The sequence below is a fragment of the Arvicanthis niloticus genome, chromosome 20, assembly GCF_011762505.2.
Source record: "Arvicanthis niloticus isolate mArvNil1 chromosome 20, mArvNil1.pat.X, whole genome shotgun sequence".
Taxonomy (NCBI): domain Eukaryota; kingdom Metazoa; phylum Chordata; class Mammalia; order Rodentia; family Muridae; genus Arvicanthis; species Arvicanthis niloticus.
The window spans coordinates 44,257,712-44,277,966 of NC_047677.1; the positions used below are offsets into that span (position 1 = coordinate 44,257,712).

General features: G+C 47.3%; 1 protein-coding gene across 1 annotated transcript in view; it reads right to left on the minus strand.

Annotated features, from left to right (window-relative positions):
• Positions 1 to 11,485: 11,485 nt before the first annotated feature.
• Dnah8 (dynein axonemal heavy chain 8) overlaps positions 11,486 to 20,255 on the minus strand; it is a 237,184-nt gene continuing 228,414 nt past the window's right edge. Inside the window, exons 91-92 of the mRNA XM_034524086.2 lie at positions 15,295 to 15,416; positions 11,486 to 11,913 (exon numbers count right to left, since the gene is read on the minus strand). Of these exons, the coding sequence (XP_034379977.1) occupies positions 11,626 to 11,913; positions 15,295 to 15,416 (410 nt within the window). The 3' untranslated portion in view covers positions 11,486 to 11,625. The remainder of the gene's footprint in view (positions 11,914 to 15,294; positions 15,417 to 20,255) is intronic.

The window sequence follows — 20,255 nt, forward strand, 5'->3', positions numbered from 1 at the left end:
TTTCTTCTCCACTGCCTCTAAGTAGATGGTGGGTTAGCAGGGAGGTTAAAGCATTTAAGAACCATTTTTAGAATTAGGGTTGAGACAATCTAAACTTACAAGGGAGAGTCAGTATCATGGTTTGAATATGTTTGGCCCAGGGAGTGGCACTATTAGGAGGTGTGACCCTGTCGGAGTGGGTGTGTCACTGTGGGCATGGGCTTTAAGACCCTCATCCTAGCTACCTGGAAGCCAGTCTTCTCCTAGCAGCCTTCAGATGAAGATGTGAAACTCTCAGCTCCTCCTGCACCATGCCTGTATGGATGCTGCCATGTTCCTGCCTTGATGATAATGGACTGAACCTCTGAACCTGTAAGCCAGCCCCAACTAAATGTTGTCCTTATAAGAGTTGCCTTGGTCATGATGTCTGTCCACAGTGGTAAAACCCTAAATAAGACAGTTGGGTATGAGTTTTTTTTGTTTTATTTTGTTTTAATGGCCCAAATATCAAGAGCAACTGATGCTAGGTTTGATGGGAAAAAAAGAAAAATTAAGAGGTAAAAGAAGAAATCTCCAAGTTAGAAGGGAAGATACGGGGGTTGAGAGCGTGGTTGGGAAGAGTTGAGAAGAGTGACTATGTTCAGAATGCATCGGATGAAGTTCTCAAAGAGTTAGTACTTATTTTATGTTGGATAAACCCAGTCTTCATCTCCATGCTGTCATTATTCTTTGTCCCAGAGGCAGATCACACATAGCCTGTGTGTGCACACATGTACGTGTATGTAACACACGCATGTAGGTCAGAGGTCAACCTTGAATGTCTTTTTAAAACATTTTTTAAAAAAATCATTTATGTATGTCTATGTGTGAGTGCCAGATGAGGTCAAAGGTCAAAGGTCAAAAGTCAAAGCTATGTCAGATCCCTTGGAGCTAGAGTTACATACAGACAGTTGTGAATTGCTCGTTGTGGGTGCTAGGAATCAAACTCAAACGCTCTATAAGAACAACACATGCTCTAAACCATCACCAAGCCATCTCTCTAGCCCCAACCTTAGATGTCTTAACCTTAGGAGTCATCCATCTTGCTTTTGGAAACAAGGTCTCTTGATGTCCTGGAGTGCACTGATTTATGGAGGCTGGCTGAGCATCGAGCCCCTCGGACTCTCTTGTGTCTGCCTCCCTGTTGCTGGGATCACCAATGTGTGCCGTCACCACCCTCCGTTCTCCACGTGGATGCTGCAGAACAAGCTCCGGTTCTCTGTGCGTGAGTGAAAAACACTGACCAAACCATCTCCCCAGCCCACACCCTTCCCTTCTGGGTCTCTCCTTTCTCAAAGCTGCCCCCTGCTTTCAGGGTTGCTGGGCAGAGAATAACCACCAGAGAGTTTTGGAGACTGCCCAATGTGAAGGAAATGGTCTTGGTGTCATCCACGGTGTCCTTGAAGCTCCATGGTCAAACACTCAAAGCCTTTCTGTCCAGCTGTGGCCCTCAAAAGTCCCAGGTGACAGCCAAACTGAACCCTGACACAGTGCATTTGATTATTATTATTATTTATTCATTTGTTTCATGCAGTGCTGGGGATCGGACCTATCACTAGTCCTGACACAGTTTAAATTTCGCTTCTTGGCGACCCCTCCACCACAAGAATGCTCTGATCTCATTTCCTTTGGTTGAGTCCCCCCCTTTACAGCTCTGCTGTCTACAGATATAAATTCTCCTTCCTATAGCTGTCCCCCATTCTTCCCGAAGAAAAGTCAGGCTTCCTTCCCATCTCTGTTTCTCTAGCTCTTCCTCTTTGGAACGAGGGCCACTTCCTGGTTTACATGCTATCTTGTGGCCAGGGCTGGTGTTCTCTGCTCTGCTAAGCGTCTGAGATCTTGGTCCCTCCTGCATTCTTCCTAGGGGTTGGCATGGGCTTGGTGGCAGAGAATTGGAGAGGACCTCCAAGAGGTGATCAATGTCTTCGGAGCCTGCAGGCGGGAAGATGAGTGGCCAGGCTCGCCAGATCAGGTCCATAAACATCTTTTGACAGAACAGGCTAACTTCAAAGCCTAGCAATCTTAGATTATATTTGCATTGGAGGCATTTAAAGTAGCAAAACTTTAGATTTATGCCCTTGCGAACAGATGTGGAAAGGAAAATCAATTCCTCGTAGGATTGGCTTATTTGTTTTTTTATCTCAGTACTAAATATTATGCAGCGAGTGACAAATTAATACATAAATTGACCCGGAGACATCTACATACTGGAGGGGTGATCAGAATGGAGCCAGCGGCTCTGGCCACTCGGACTCAGGAAGAATGGATGCTTGCCTGTCAATCAGATATTTCCCCGGCAAGACTGGCGGGAAGACAGCTTGAGTGGGGGTGGGGGATGCGCACAGCCTTCAAGGGGGACAGGTGGCACGTAGGCAGGCAGTGCCACCTTACAACACGGACATTGAAGGTGTGATTCAAGTGTGACCCATGGAAGGATGGGCAGCATCCATTTGCTCCTCACCCAGGTCCTTCCCCTCTCCTACAGGCTGAGTGGAACAGAGAGGAGGACCTTGGTGACGCAGTGGTGCTGGCACAGGTGGCCTGTGGGGCTCTGCTGGCAGGGCTCCAGGACTGAGTAATGTGAGCAAACAGAAGTGTGCCCTTACTTTTTGGGGTCAATCCTTGCCACCCGTAGCTCCAGGGCAGAGCAGGAAGACAGACATGAGAAGCCAGGGTCATAGAGAAACATGCATCTGCTCATCCCTGGGCCAGAGATTCCACAGCCCAGGATTCCCTGAGTATAGAAGGGACCCAAGGGGAATGTGGGGATTTGAGAGCCACCAGAGAATGCCTCAGCTAGCTCCTGCTGCCAGTCGGGACCAGTTTTCAGAGAAAGCAGACAAGGCAGAAAGAGCAAGGGGAAAAAAAAATTCCATAAATGTGGAAAAAACCAAAAGTGACTGCTTTTCCCAAGAGAGGGCACATGCAAGAGGAAGCTTTTGATATAGTCTAGCTAAATGCCAAACAGCCAGTCCTGCTCTGGAGAGAAAGACAGAACTAGAGGAGAGATAAAGGAGGAGGAGGGGGGAGTGACAGTATTTTCTATTTGTCTGGCCACCTCTCTTTGGGTTTTATCATGACAGGACACGGATGTCCTTTAAGGCTCACAATGGAAGAGGGACAATAGAGAAGAGGCAGTTTGCATAATCAGGAAGGCAAGCATAGAAACCAGAAAGCACAGCTGGGTGTCCTTATCCTCCAGAGGCCCGGGTGAAATCCCCAGTCATATTTCTTAAAGAGGCTGGGGGTTCCTTCCTGGTGACAGAAGTACCCATGTATTGATCAGCACGGGGAACAGAAAAGAGACCCCAACACCATCTTGAGGAAGCAAGTTATGAAGGCACCAGGGAATTGAAGCCTCGAGCGTCAAGTGCCCCAACTGGGTCAAATAAAGATTTCTGTCTGGAAATAGAGAGGAGGTGATTTAATTGATCCGTCCCACCTTGAGTGAGGTGGGCAGGTGGGAGTGGAGGCAGGTACTTGACACCCATTCAATTAAAACTGTTTATAATGAAACACCTGAAGCAGTAGCTTCCCTGCACCCACCAGCACCCCATAATCCCAGGAAAAGCGTTGGGGTGTGGGGGGCGGCAGATAGCAATACCTGTAAGGTTCTCATTCTCTGGTTCATCCTGGGGTACATAGGACAGATTAGGGTGATCTTTACACCCACAGCTCCTATAAGGCATAAGTATTGATTCAGGGTAGACAGAGATGGTTTTCATGTCTTGAGTATCACCGCCCCCCAAAGTATTTATATTCATCTCAGAGGTTTGTATGTACATCAACACTTGAGTGTTCAAAAGATCTCTTTTGCAGTCAACACCAGATGCAGTGGATCTAACTTTTCCCCGTGTGCTCAAGGTACAAAAGTAATTTTTTTTCCAAAGGCAAAAATACAGCTTGATTCTTCAAAAATACGTAGGGAATTTATGGCTCAAAAACAACAACAACAACAACAAAAACCCAGCAATTAAGAATGGAGAATTTCAAATCCTAGTTCCTTTTGCATAGAGGGGGGCATCTTTTCCAAACCTGTCAGTGCTTAGCTTAGAGTCCTCCCTCAGGAAGGGACCTCTCTTCACCTAGTCTCTCCCACAGGTGAAAGAGTCTGTGCTGGCATCGTCACGTAGGCTTTTTGATTAAGCTGTTCAGGTGTCCGAAAAGGAGAAGGCAATGCAAACAGCCTCACGACAGAATTTAAAAATCAAAGCAGGTGGGGAGAGGGAGGAGGGGAAGGGAAGAGAGATACCTGAGCTGGCTAGTCCTGTTCAGGTTCCTGGCAGTCTCCTTGACTGCGGGGATTATTGCTGGACAGCCATCTTCTGCCTGGCAGTCCAGCTTCTCCCTTGGTTCCAGTCTGTCTCCTGTGCCCAGAGCTTTTTCTAGGGATCCCCAGCCCCAGATCCATACCTCACCCAGTTGACGGCTAGAGAACTGGAACTAAGACAGGGAGAAAGAGAAGGAAACTTCTGGAGTCTTTAATGGGCTGAATGTTTTGATCAAATCTAGAAATGCCACCTAAGTGACTCAACAGTCCATGATAGCTCCTGAGGACGGACGATCAGCTGCCAGTGTTGACAGTGGCTAATACCACCACGGGTCATCTTTTCAACTCCTGTGTCTTTTGAGTCTTTCTGATTAGGCTAATTATTAAAGCTTTTTAAAAAAAAAATTACCAAAAAATGCCAACATTGGAAATTAGCCACTGTCTGAGTCAGGGTTTCTATTCCTGCACAGAACATCATGACCAAGAAGCAAGTTGGGGAGGAAAGGGTTTATTCAGCTTACACTTTCCACACTGCTGTTTATCACCAAAGGAAGTCAGGACAGGAACTCACATAGGGTAGGAACTTGGAGGCAGGAGCTGATGCAGAGGCCATGCAGGGATGTTACTTACTGGCTTGCTTCCCCTGGCTTGCTTAGCTTGCGTTCTTATAAAAACCCAAAACTACCTGCCCAGGGCTGGCACCACCCACAATGGGCCCTCTCCCCTTGATCGCTAATTGAGAAAATACCTTACAGCTGGATCTCATGAAGGCATTTCCTCAAGGGAGGCTTCTTTCTTTGTGATAACTCCAGGTTGTGTCAGGTTGACACAGAACACCAGCCAGTACAGCCATCTAGATTCAAGTTATCAACTTACTTGAACAGTGAGTTGTTATTTGGCTGTTTCAAATTCAAAGTAGGCTTGAGAGGTGGCTCAGAGGTTAAGAGCACTGGTTGCTCTTACAGACCCAGATTTGATTACCAGCCCCCACACAGTGGATCACAACCATCTGTATCTGCAGTTCCAGGGGATCCAGGCCCTCTTCTGGTCTCCTTGGGCACTGAACATGTGGTGCACATAAACACATATGCAGACAAAACATAGCATCATATAAATATAATAAAATAGAAAGAAACAGAAAGATCACTACCGTTCCTAATTTTTTTCATTCAGTAAATTTTTCTTTTAAGTTTTTTGTTAGTATTCTGTCTAAACTCCACCTCCACAGTTACCTGGCAACTGCCAGGTAGGCCTGGTCCACTATAAAAAGGGCTGCTTTCCCCCTCTTCATTCTCTTAATCTCTTACTCTCTTACCCTCTTGCCTCTCTGTCCCCTCCCCCCTTCCTCTCTCTCCATGTGGTCATGGCCAGCCTCTGCTTCTCCTCTGATTCTCTACTCTGCTTTCTCTCTCTCTCTCTCTTTCTTTCTCTCTCTCTCTCTCTCTCTCTCTCTCTCTCTCTCTCTCTCTCTTCCTCTTTCTCTCTCTCTCTCTGCCTCTACTACCCTCCTGGCTCCCCTCTCCATGCCCTCAATAAACTCTATTCTATACTATACCGGTGTGTGGCTGGTCCCTCACAGGAAGAGATGTCTCTGCATGGGCCCGCTGAGACATCCCCTTACCCATACCTCTCCACACACCCACAGAACATTATCTCTTTATCTTTTTATAAACACTTCATTTTTATCCCTTCATCTTTTGCCAGATCATTTTTTTCTCTTCTCTCAACGAATGTATGTTGAATTAATTAATTAGAGTGGGACCAGAGTGAGAGTGGGGGAGTGCGGGGTGGGGGTGGGGAGGTTGGGATCAAGCAGGGAAGAATTAATTAATTAAAAAATCCTGGCCACTACTCACCTCAATGTTCCTGAATGAAGCACACACACACAGCCTTTATATTTTGCTATGACTTAAACAGTGCCCTAGCTGGCCCACCTTCTTAATCTCCACCAATAATCCTAAATTAGCATTTACTAAATCCTATATTCTACAGTGGATGCCCTGGACCCAGATGGGCAGCCCCCTGGGCCTCGCTCTCCTGGCTCCTACATAGTGGCTAGGCCTCCCTGTCCTCTACTCTCCTCCTCACTCTCCTGGCATGGTGGGTCTCCTTCTTCCTCTTTCATGGTCCCAAGCCCTGGAACCCTAAAAGTCCTGCCTATGTCTGCCCTGTCCATCCATTGCCTGCCAGGATCTTTATTTACCAATCAGAACCAACTGGGGAACAGGGTCCCTCAGTGTCTTACCTGCTGTCTCTCCCATTAGGTCAAACCTACTTCTCTCTTCTTCTCTCTTCTTCTCTCTTCTTCTCTCTTCCTCTCTTCCTCTCTTCCTCTCTTCCTCTCTTCCTCTCTTCCTCTCTTCCTCTCTTTCTTCCTCTCTCTCTCTCTCTCTCTCTCTCTCTCTCTCTCTCTCTCTCTCTCTCTCTCTCTCTCTCGTGCCCAGCTTCATCTGTGGGTCCTGGATATCCAAACTTAGGTCTTCACGCTTCTGAGGCGAGTGCTTTATGGACTGAGCCACTTGCCCCTAGTTCTCTTCCAAGTTTTCAGCACAAAATAAACAAATATTCAGCTGGACTCTCTAGACTGCAAAGAGCTGTGTCCTCAAGTGTGCGTAGTGTGTGCGCGCGTGCGCTATGAGGGATATATGTGTGTTATTTGTGTGTACATGTGTTGTGTGTGGTATGTATGTTGTATTTATACATGTTGTGGGGTAATTGTGTGTGGCACGTGTCTTTTGTGTGTGCATGTACGTCTGTGTGCGACGCTTTGAGCATGCTATGGGCAAGCACTCTACCACCGGAGGAACACCTCAACTCCTGTTGATCCTCTCAATTCAGTTTGCCAGGTCTCCAAACCCTCCCCCTTTGCATCTTTCAGAAGAGCTGCTTTCTTCTTTTCTAATGGACAGCTCTCCGGTTCGAACCCGGAAGAGAGACCTCCTAACCAGCCCACCTGCCTCCAGCCCATCAGCAACCCAGCCTGAGTGGTAGGTCTGCCCTGTGCTCTGGGATTCTAGCCCCTCAGACCTGTCCCTCACAGTTGGTCCCGCCTTCTTCCTCGTGGCCTGTAATGACGCTGAATTGCCTGCTCTTTGCTGATTCCTTTGTCTTGTTAATACTTTGGGGGGCAGCTGTACGCTTTTTACTATGCAGAAGCTTGCCCTAGAGTGGGAGTGGGGGGCCACTTGAGGGGCTAGATAACAAGGCTGACGTTTCCAGTTAGCTCCCGAGGCCTTTGGTATCAGGAGTGTTGGGAGCCGACTTTAGCAGAAAGTGGCTAGATCAACTTTGCAGCCATCTGGAACCATATACCCTGACGAAAGATTTGGTTTTCAATAGCCTACAACAGCTGAAGCACACTCTGATATCCCACATATTTTGTGTTGCTGTTTACTGCCCCCAGCTGCAAGGTGCACGTGGTGGCCACGCCTGCAAGGTATTGCAGTTCACGTGCTGTCCATGTGCTATCTACGCCATACATGCCTGTAAGGCGCACGTGCTATCCACGCCTGCAAGGCATTGCGGTGCACGTGCTGTCCACGCTATAGATGCCTGTAAGGCTTACGTCATATCAACACCTGCAAGGCACGTGGTATCCACGCGCCTACAAGGCAGGTGGCAAAAGCCTATAAATAGCTCAGAATTCCCTTCAATAAACGAGACTTGATCAGAATCTCTGTCTTGTCTCCATTCTTCGCGTCTCTTCCCCTTTATCCCCACTCTCTCTCTTGCTAGACCCTGACCCTCGGACCGGAACGGGCAGTACGGGCTGCAACAGTTTGGCGTCCAACATCGGGCTCCAGTAAGCGCAACAGTTTGGTGCCCAAGCGTGGGGGGTTCGCGACAGGGAGTGTGCAGTCCTAATGATGGAACTCTCAGTCTCTGGATACTTTCTGTCTTCATTCCCTTCTCTCCTGTTCCATGATCCTTGGGCGCCTGTGTTTGGACACTTGGTCCTCCGCGGTGCTGCTACGAAGGAAGGCGGTGGACAGTCAAGAAGTGGAGTCTTGCTGAAGGAAGTGAGTCACTGGAGGTGGTCCTTGAGGTCTATGGCGTGGCCCTGCTTCCTCCCTGGTCTCTGCTTCCTGAACTGCCCACATGTGAGCCAATAGCCTCTCAGCCGTGAGCCACTCCCACCACCATGAATTAACCCCACCCCCACACTATGGGCTATAGCAGACCCTTTCTCACAGAAGAGCTGCTTCCTGTTGGGTATTTCCTCACAGTGAGAGACAACTAATGTAGCTCCCTCACACTAGGCCCTTAGAACCCACTCACGGGTAGCCTTGATAGCCACGAAAAGTGCAGGCCCTAGCTCTGGTGTGAGCTTTTCACCATCCCTCGGCCTTGAATATCCCCAGCCACTTCTCCGCCCTTCAGCCATGGTCCTGAGTCACATGGCATCCCCTTTAAACCGAGGCCCCTATTTATCTGGAGTCTCTGGCTGCCGGGTGTGCGGCTCGTTCACACATCACCACCGGCAAAGACGGATCTCTTCTTCTTTTTTATTTTTTTGGAAGCTCTATCTCTGGGTGCTTTTTCTTTTGCCTTTATTTTTATGTAAAAGCCAAAGTAAAATAACATTTTAAATCAACGGAGATATAAATCTTGTGGCTCGCCTTGCTGACCGAAATGAGAAAACGTGGACAGATTCCAAGGAGGGGGGGGGAACAAAAAACAAAAAAATCAAACAAACCACTGCCTCTGCCCCAGCTTCAGTCGGTGTAAGCACCCCGCCCCCTCTCCTCCGTTCTTTTGAGCTCTCCAGGTCTCCCTCACTCAAGTGTGGCAAATTATGTAATTAGTGAAAGAGCAACAATTTTGCTGAGAAAATGGTTATGTGTTTATGGAAGTTCAATGGTGCAAAATGTCTAAGGAAAGCCATTTGCTAAGCCAGAGGAAAGAGGGGGACTGGGTCCCCGGCCAGCTCTCAGAACCTAGGCCAACCGTCAACAAAACCATTCGGAGACACTGCCCGGGGGCCAGGTGCCCGGCTTGGCTGAGTCTCAGGGCCCATCTCTCTTTCTCCTCACCGTTGATACAGAGCAAAATAATCAGCCACCGCGGGGTTCCCAGGTGGGAAGCAGGTCTCGTGGGCCATTAACCAGTCTTATCGGTGACCTTTGACAGAGTTACGGGTCCCCCACCCCCACCCCTGTTTTTTCTAAGCCATTCGAGTTATTAGACAACGCTGAACCTAATTCTTATTCTCTAAGTGTCCTCTTGGATATCCAGAGGTTCAGAGTATACATTAGCCTTTAATTTGTTTTATCACTCGGGCATGCGTGTTTGTTTCAGAGCCCTTTGGGTGGCTTGCCATAGTTTGAGACTAAATTGTCTTTCGGGGTCCACCCAGACTGGCAGGCAGGTGCTTCCAAATTCTAGCTTCATTTCAACAGGACACTTCACCCAAGGAATGCCACCTGTACTTTAGTGTGTGTCCTGGTCATGGGAGGTACAGAGATGTGTGGAGCAGGGCCGTGGCTACTGTTCTGGTTAGCATTCCCTGTCACTTTGACACAATAGAGAATCCCCCGAAATTAAGACAAACAAACAAACAAACAAACAGAAATGTCATTGAGTCTTTATCAAGTTGGTCTATAGACATTTGTTTTGAGGTCTGCCCACTATGGGCAGTGCCATTCCTAGGCAGGTGATCCTGACCTATCTGAGAAAACCAGCTAGGGCAAGCATGAGCCTGTGAAGGAGCCAGAGAGTGAGCCAGCAGGCAATGATCATTCATGGTTTATGCCTCAAATTCCTACCACGACTTCTCTCAGTGGTGGACTATGACCTCAAAATGAAATCCAAGTGAAAGAAACCTGTCTTCCCTTCCCCTAAGGTGCTTTTGGTCAGCAACAGAAAGGAAGCAAGAGGCTTTAGGGATGTGTCAGAGGTTACCACTCGATTCTACTTCCAGGGGCTACAGCAGAGTTTCCTCTGAGGTTATCACTGGGTCACCTCGTTTCGTTTCCCATCACATCTCTGATCAGGGAAGGACAGAGGAATGGGGCTGATTTGGAACTCGGTTTCTCCTCCAGAACAGAAAGAATAAAGTTTATGGAAGTAGCTGGGGGGCAGGCAAGAAGGTTCCAGATGAGGAGACTAGCGGAGAGACACTTCTTCACTGTCCTGGAGCAACTGGAGCATTTGAGTCGAGGGCCCCATCTGTTTTGTTAAATTGACAATTTCCGTCTGCAGGAAACCAAGGTTCATACTGAGTTGCAGGCTAACTACTGGGTAAGGAATAGCGTCACTTTCTAAAGACTCTGCCTTTTAAGACGTTCGGCGTGTAACCTAATTTCGTTTGATGGAGTTTGTTTTTGCTTTTTCCATTTGCTACCTAGATATGTGTTTCATTATTTCCCACAGAATTGGGCTTGGGTGGGAGAGCCGGGGAGCCAGAGCCCTCCGAGCCTCAAAGTGACTACAAAGAAAGATGAAATAATATTAAATAAAATTACAATCAATTCCAGGATCAACTGTCCCAGTGGGTTTTCTAACACCTCCCCAATATGAACACACACACACACACATATCACACATGTACATACACACACTTATCTATACACATATATACACACATCACACATACACATATATACACATCCTTACACACACCACACGTACACACATATACACATATCTCTCACACACACACAAACTCAAAAGGGTAATATTTGAGTAAACCTAGATATGGGAATATTATTTATTGGAAAAGATTTTCTTTTAAATTTTCTTTATTTAATGTTCTTATTTGTGTATTTTAATTACATTTGTTCGTGTGTAGATCTGTGTGTGCATGTGTGCGTACCATGTGCATGCCCCACAGCGCCTATGTGCTGATCAGAGTACAACTTGTGGTTTTCTCCTTCTACTGTGTGGATCTCAGGGCATCCAACTCAAGTTGATAAGCTTGGTGACAAGCGCTTTGCCCACTGAGACATCTTGCCAGCCCACGTGTGGTTTTCATTGGAGGGAAAAGTTTCTATCTGCTGGGGTCCTCTTAGGAGGGATCTGATCAAAACCCTGTTTTCCATTTTTAAAATGCAAGCCTTCTAAAAAGCATTCTAACACGAAGACAGGGGCTTATCTTTCAGAAAGTAATTACAGCAGAATGTGAGTTCTTGGAATCGGGAGCGTGAATTTGGACGGGTCCTGTGGATGGTGATACGGGAGGAAGAGACAGGCGAGCAATAGGAGACGTGTCAACTGTTTAATTGAGGGAAGGTAATGAAGAAGTACCTATCAGGCCGAAGACAAGCATGTCTGAGACTCCCAGTGGCAAGGCTTCTTCTGTGTGGCTCTCCTGGAGACCACGGCAGGTAGGGATGAACTTACTTGATATCGCACAAGAGGGCCACGCCTCTCAGGATCCAGTGATCCGGAGACAGCACCGTGCGCAGGTACACCACGGTGATGAAGGTGAGGTCAGTTCGCCTGGGTTTCTTATAGATAGGACACACGTACAGCTTCGGATCCTTGGGCGCCGTCGAGTTAATGGCAAAGATATGCAGAACAGGAAGTTGCATGAAGAGAACCTTCGGGGTGGATTCTGTGAGCTTCCCGTTCCGCCTGTCCCAGGATGCTCCATCCATGTACAGCCCATAAATATACACGCCTTCCTGGAGGACCAAGCGACAGAGAAAGAGAGGTGCTGAAAACTAGGAATCCGTTATATAATGAGAGCTGTCAGTTCGGAAAGAAAACACATGCTGGTTTTAAAACGCTAGCTGATAAGAAAACACCACGGGGCCAATCGCATTCACGGAAACGCTGGGCCATGACTCCCCTGGGACACAGAGTGACTCTAGTGGCACCTTGGAAATGCTGGAGTGGTCCACCTGGGAAACAGGAAGGCCAAATCACCTCTACAGGGAGTTGTAAATCCAGTTTGAGCTGTTGCAAGCTGTAAGCTTAACCTGTGAACTTGGAGCTGTTGTCAAGGGGACCTCGGGCTGAGTTAATCAAGGCAACCCTAGGCTCTACCCCACCTCCTTCACGTGATGAAATGAGAGAAGAGCGCCCCTAGAGGCCTGGAGTGGTATAGCAAGGTAGACTTGAGACAGGAGGAGAGAGTTGGCCTTGCATGGTGTATGACCAACCATCTTCCCTACGTTCCTTCCTACAACTGGACTTGCCTTCGTGGGCCTCACCTTTAAATCGAGGAAGCAAGCCCCCTGAGAAAAGGTGACAGTTTGAAATTTGTTAGTGGAGTTGCCTGGGAATGGGTTCTGAGTCACTTTGTGACTGAGGTCATGAAGGTTTTAGCCCTGAGAACTGGCTGTGGAAGGGACAGGCTTGAAGAGATCCCTGAAGAGCTGAGGCAGTGCATGGAAATGAGGAGGAGGAGGAAGCCTCAGCAACTTCACAGAGATGGACAGGCTGGGCCGAGGCGATACTTTACTTCTTGACAGAGGGTTCCAAGGTAATAAAGTCAGGTATCACTTGACTGTGGAAGACGAGTGTGCCGAGCTGAAGTGTCTGAACTCTATCTTGCAGGCACAGGGGAGCCACAGAGCAGGTATTCATTAAGACGAGAAAGGGCTGGAGAGAATCATGTGAGCTCATAACGGATATTTATGTAGAAGATGGTGACCGTTTTTCTATTTCTAATGAAGATGGGGCCTGGGGAGGTAAATGGAAATGATGATAAAGGGTAGAGACATTAGCTGCAAAAAGTTTCTAGGGCTCTCTCATGTGCCCTGACTGCATGAGGACCATATATTTTGAGCCATAAGCTGGGGAACATGGTTTGACGCTGAGATCCCGGGCAGTCCCAGAGCATCAGGACACAAGAGCTCCCATCCTTAACTTAGTGGTTGACAATTAGGTACAGAACAAGGTGACCACCAGGAAGCATCCTATGGCCAGCTGTGTCCTCTTCTACAGCCCTAGCAATAGAAGGGCCTCAAGAGTCACAATGAGAAGACACAAGGGCAGGTAGTATGATGTCACCTGTACTGGCTGGTTTTGTGTGTCAACTTAACACAGCTAATCATCAGAGAGGAAGGAGCCTCCCTTGAGGAGATGCCTCCATGGGATCCAGTTGTAAGAATTTTCTCAATTAGTGATCAAGGGGGAAGGCCTAGCATGCCATCCTTGAGCTGAGAACCTTGGGTTCTACAATAAAAAAAGGCTGAGCAAGCCATGGGGAGCAAGCCAGTAAGCAGCACCCCTCTGTGGCCTCTGCATCAGCTCCTGCCTCCAGGATCCTGCCCTCTGTGAGTTCCTGTTCTGACTGCTTTCAATGATGAACAGCAATGTGGAAGTGTAAGCTGAATAAACCCTTTCCTCCCCAAGTTGCTTCTTGGTCATGGTGTTTTGTTGCAGTGGTAGACACCCTAACTGAGACACACCCCAAATTTATGTCCACCCCGCATCCCAAATGCAATCGTTTGGCTTTGTAGATATAATTTGTTTAGATAGGAACACACTGGGTCAGGAAAGGCTCTAGATCCAATGTGGCAGGTGTGTGTGTGTGTGTGTGTGTGTGTGTGTGTGTGTGTGTAGGGGCAGGTCATGCAGAGAGACACAGAGTACTATAAAACTTCTGACAGTTGTGGTAGGCACTGAAATGATATAGTCAAAAACCAAGCAATCTTGCAAGGGCTGCCAGCAGGCGTCAGAAGCCAGGAGAAAGTCATAGAGTAAGGTTGTCCCTCATGCTCCCTTCTGGAGGAAACCAACACTGCCAGTCATTGATTTATCTTATTTTATTTTGTTTTGAGACAGGGTCTCACGTATCCCAGGCTGACCTTAAACTACCGATCCCCTGCTTCCTGCCTCTGTCTCCTAGGTATTCGGATTACAGGTGTGTGGTACAACACCCAGCTTATGTGGCACTGGGGATTGAACCCAGGGCCCCATGTTTGCTAAGCCAGCTCTCTACAGTGCTTTTGGACTTTAGGACTCCTTAACTGGGAGGGAAGACACTCTAAGCTTTTAGTAACTCAGACTGTGGTACTCTGGACAATAAGAATGGATGGGATTCCGAGAAGCTCGGTGGTAGTGTAAGAAATACCTACATACATGGAGATGACATGGGGGGAGTGCAATAACAGGTAAAAGATGCAAGAACCTTGGAACACGTTAACAGAGAGACCCTAAATTGCCTTAAAGTGGTGCTGGAAGAAATATACAGCGTACAGCGTAAGGGTGTGTGGAGGGGGGCAGATGCAACCTTCAAGTAACTGGAAGGAAGAGCCCCAGTTACAGAGTGCCAGAAAACTGTCCAGAGCTCAGAACATCATGTGTTCAAGTCTCCTTGGTGTTGGAATAGACAGCAGAAAAGGAGAAAGACAGGATGAGTTTGTCGAGTCGCTGTGTCAAATCTGACACCAAGCTTCCGTGGTGGCCATCTACACACGGGAAGCCTTGTGACTTCCTGCAGAAGGGTTGAGGTCACATAGTTTTCAAACCCGTGAAGAACTTGCCCACATCTGGGTCGAAGCAGAGGGCTTTGGGCCTGCTAGCTCCATAGCTTGGCAGACTCTCTGCACGAAGAGTCTCAAAGGATGCTGAGGAATGGTGGTGCGCTGTGGGGAACTGAATTCCCAACAGTTCGGTGGATTTCCATGACTGCTACGGAACCCGTGAGCTCAGAGCAGGAGCTGGAGACCCATGGAGAACCTTCTAAGCAAACATGTACATAGCTTGTACTTTAAAAAAATAATAAATAAAAAGGTCACTCGTGGAGTCCCTGGGCTTATTAATCCTTGTCACTAACCTCCCACTCAGCAGATGGGGGAGGCTTCGGCCTTGAGATTGTCTAGTTACAACACAGCAAAAGCTCGCGGAAAAGCAGGCGGACTTCACAGAAGGAGCCAAGGCCAGTTTTTAATTTTGTTTTGTTTTGTTTTGTTTTTGTGGCTTTGGGAACTGAATCCAGGGCCCTGCCTACTGGGTAAGTGTCTGACTATTTGTTGCACTCACATCCCTGGCCCTCAAGGACAATTTTGAGCTGAACTTGGATTTTCGCCCTCAGCCCCGCCCACAGCACCTACCGCCGGGGGCGTGATGATCTCTTCCTTGGTCTGCCGTAGGACTTCATTATGGATGGTCACTGTGTCCAGGGCCCAGCCTTTGTGAGCTCGGGTCACTTCTTGCCTCATTGCAGTGAGAAAGCCTAGAGAGAGAGAGAGAGAGAAAGAGAGAGAGAGAGAGAGAGAGAGAGAGAGAGAGAGAGAGAGAGAGACTGACTGAGACTCTTGATGAAGCCCACTTCAGTAACACAGAGAAAACAAAACTGAGGGCATCTTGACAGTCTCTAAATTGCCTGCCCATCCTAGGAGGAGCTGAGACCAGAACCCCAGAGCAAAGGGCATTTCTTACTTGGGATTTATCTCCATGGGGACAGTGACCGGATGAAGAGAGAGGGACCTGGGTTTGGAAGTCCCCCGGAACTCCAAGTCTTTTTTAGGGTTTCCAACCCAACACTAGCTAACGGTCTCTATTGGAAAACACAATATCCGATGTGTGACCGGAATAGTAAAATATTCTGAGAAACAGCCTTCCAATTAAACTCCGATCAAACCATTACGAAGCTTCTATTTGCCATAATGGGACAATTTCATTTAGTCTAAGGAAATAAGGCATAAACAGTATAATAGGGACCTGACTTTCAATTTGATCAAACAAGGCAATCGCACCGGAAAGGGAGAGCCACATCTTTTAATGTGCATAATACAGTTATTTTTAAGATAATGCGCGGCTCCGTATCTGTGGCCTTTCTCTAAACTTAATATTTGGGAACCATGCCATTCAATCCAATAAGAGAAGCCTTTTCTGGAGGGTGGCATTCAACGTTAGGGAAAAAAAAATATCCTAATTCTTAAAGCCCGCTGGCAAACCATGAAAGCCGCCCGTGGTCCACCCGTTGTGTTTCGGCTTTCACGCAAATGGTGGAATAATCGCCAGACTCTCTGTTTAAGATACGGAATGTATACGACCTCGGTACTCCCTTTGAGAATTGCTTCTATTTTGGTAATTTGATCCGTGAATGCCACGTGCTCGGATCATTTCCATCCTCAGCTCCCCGTCCCTGGTGCTCTGTTGTGACCTCCGAGGACCACAGAGGGGAGGTTGCAAGGCGTTAACATGCATGTTAATCTCCCTGGGAGTGGAAGCAAACAATGGTGCCCGGCCTGGCTGTCCCAAGGGACTCCAGTTCACGGAAAGGAGCTCATTCATTCATTCATTCATTCATCAACTCTCTTGAGAGTGGCACAGTTAAGGTGGCACAAAGTATGGGAGGCCACTTGTGGGGAGTCTGTCCCTAGACCAGTGGTTCTCAACCTTCCTGATGCTGTGGTCCTCATGTTGTGGTGGCCGCCCCTCCCCAACCATATCATTATTCTCATTGCTACTTCCTAACTGTAACTTTGCTACTGCTACGAGCTGTAATGTTTTCTGATGGTCTTAGGTGACCTCCTTGAAAAGGTCACTCTATCTGTGCAAAGGGGTCGAGACCCACAGGTTGAGAAACACTGCTCTAGTTGGGGGTGGGGCCTTAACAGGTCACAATCAAAGGTGTGAGAAAAGTTCAGGGAGCCTTAGCTAGAGAGAGGAAGTTAACGGCAGCTCTCTTTTCAATATTTAATTTTGACTGTTTTTTATAATTATGGGTATGCACACCATGGGATGAGAGGTCAGATCATACCGGAGGTGGAGGACAAGCAGCTGTGGGCTGGCCAACATGGGTGCTGGAAGCCAAACTCAGCTCTTCTGCAAGAGCAGTGCACATTCTCAACAGCTGAGCCACCTCTCTGGCCCCTGGTTGCAAACCTTGAAAGACGTGTGAGGATTTACGAGACAGGACAAGGCCAGCTTAAGCAACTGCATGCGTGAAGACACAGAGGCAGAGTCTGGGTTAGAGGAGGAGTTGAGGATTCCAGATGATTCTAGTACAAAGGCAGAGGCCTGACTTCTCAGGTCAGAGTTCACGCTGCCTCGTTTTAAATGCATCCAGATTATATTTATTTATGTGCATGTGTGCACACATGTCTGCTATGCTATGCACATGAAAGTCAGAGAGTAACTTGCAGGAACCAGCATTCTCTTTCCACCACATGGGCCCCAGGATTCCAGGTTATCAGGCTTGGTGGCAAGAGCCTTTATACAGAGCCGTGCCACTGGTCCCACGCTGCTTCTTGGAAGGTGGAAAGAGGGCAATGACTTGTCTGCATTAAATCTTAAAATACCCATTCAAAGCACCCAGTAAAACAGGCTCTGGGCCACTGGAGAGAGCCTTCTGCCTTCTTCCCAAAGGCAAGGTCCTCCATCAACCAGAGTTGAGAAGAACTCTTACAGTACAAGCTATACTCATCAGGAAATACAGTGGATTCATCTGACAGCAGCAGCCTGGCTCTTCCTGCAGTCCCAGAAGGGGATCTAATCACCAGGCGATCGTATTTTGATTTTACGTGTATGAGAGTTGGCCTGCACATAAGTCTATACTGTGTGCATGTAGTGACCATGGAGGCCAGAGGAGGGCGTCAAATCCCCTGGAACTAGTGTTATAGATAGGCGAAAGCCACTAAAGTGGGTACTGGGAATTGAACCTGGGTCCTCTGGAAGAGTAGCCAGTATACTTAACCACTGAGCCACCTCTTCAGCTCCTCACTTTCATCTTAAACACTGGGGAACTCCCACACTTGAGTAACAAAACATTTCATGTGTTTGTAGGTCAGAATATATATATATATATATGATTAATATATATTTTATTAATATATTATATAACATATTATATATAAATATATACATGTGTAAGTAAAATAACAAAACCCAACAAATACACCCTTCTAATCAGTCCACAATAACGTCATTTTTGGATTTATTCATTTCTATGAGTGTTTTGCCTGCGTGTTTGTATATGTACCATACATGTGTCCTGGCACCCACAGAAGCCAGAATATTACATCAGAACCCCTGGAACTGTATTTACGGATGGTTGTAAACCACAATGTGGGTGCTAGGAGTCTTACCTGGGTCCTCTGCAAGAGCAGCCAGTGACTTTAGCTGCCAAGTTATCTCTCCTGGCGAAAATGTCATCCGTGTGTCTGTTAGACACTGTATATCCAATTTGAGTGCCTGGAGTTAAACTGACCTTAGCTTATGATATTTTAAAGTTCATCTCTGATAGCATGAAGTTATGAGGTCATAGTGTCCAAGTCACTAACCCTACTTTTAACCTTCTCTCTGTACCTGCTGAGTAATTGATATTTTTTCCCCCTTTAAGCTTAAGTTGTGACTAAACTGCAAATTGGCCTCACCCAGTATGGCTTTCAGGGCCAGGCCACAAGCATCCGAAGACAAAGGAAGCTGGGTTTACCACACCCCATATCCTTTTAATATCTTTTTTTCTGCTTCTAAGATTTTAGTCATCATCAGAGAGTTCTGCAAAACTCCAGTGCAGTTAAGAGATACTAGTTCCTGTCCGGTCTCTACAAGGGAGCATGCATTACATTCTCCAGACTCCAACGGTAGATTTCCTGATGCTTAGGGACACTCTGAACTCCAGCAGGAGAATCTAGTACACAGGACCGTTCTGCTACTAAGAAAGGCAGTGTTGAGACCTAGAGCAAGCGCCGAGAATGGTTCCCGAGCTATCCCTACTCAGAGGACACGGAGCAGAGAGGATGCATGCATTTTCAAGTCTGTCAGTCTAACTATGTCTATCTAGTCTCACATCTATTTGAGATAGCGTCTAATCATCCTAAGACAGACTCAGATGTCACCTGTAGTGGAGCATGACCTTCCTTGAGCTTCCAACCCTCCTGTTTCCTCCTGTAAAACCATTCATTGTGTGTAGTATTGAGAGTCCGACCCAGGGCTCCATGCATGCTATGCCAGTACTCCGCCAACTAAGCTGCAGCCCCAGTCACTTTTCCAGGCTCTGTCGCTTCCCACTGACTTCCTATAAGGGACACCATCTTGTCACATTGGAAATGTACTGAGTCTACTGAGGCATTAATTGTTGGACTTCTAAAAAATGAATGGCTGTCTCTCTTGGAGACCAATGTCAGGCCTAATGAAACTACAGTCTGCTCTTTCTGCTGCTTGCATAACTTCTTGAAGGACTGTTGATAATAGTTTCCTTCACAAAAGCGTGAGAAAAAAAAATCAAACACTTTTGTTTTGGCATGCGTTTAGTTATAATCATTCTGAAAGTGATTCATATGTTCCCATGCTTGAGAGGAGAAACAAAAAGTCAGTCGGGGCGAGACCTCAACAGGAATAATCTATTCTTCGTGAGATTTAAACCACCCACATGACAAATGGGTGACTTGACTAACCACAGGAGTTACATGTGGTCTAGATGAGACACTCAAATAATTCTCCCCGTCAAATTCATAAAGCACGATGAATTCTTAAAACACTTGTCAAGTTCATTATTTAAAAAAAAAAAAAGCCCCCACTATTAATCTAGAATTATGCTGTGGAAAGTCGGCTTGGAAGCAATACTCGTTACGTTTTAATTCCTGTAACAGGTGCAGTCTAACACTGAAGCGAGCGGATTTCTGCCGCTTGACTTGTGCAATCGGCTGGCCTAAGGAGAGCCGTGGTGTGTTTTAAGTGGCCTTCCCTACTGGGTCCTAGAAGAGCTGGAAGCAGCGGCTGATCTGGAGGGCTGCATTTCCCAGCTTTGCAAAGAGCTGGCCAGCATTCTCTAACGACAGTCCTGTGTCAAGGGCGGGTGGACGTGTGCGCGTGCATGTGTGTGTGTGAGAGAGAGAGATAAAGAGACAGACAGACAGACAGACAGACAGACAGACAGACAGAGACAGAGGGAGAGAGAGAAAGAGAGAGACAGACACACAGAGAGACAGAGAGAGGGGAGAGAGAGACACAGAGAGACAGAAAGAGGAGAGAGAGAGAAAGAGAGAGAGAGAGAAAGAGAGAGAGAGAGAGAGAGAGAGAGAGAGAGAGAGAGAGAGAGACTGTATGTCTATGTTGTGCCTGT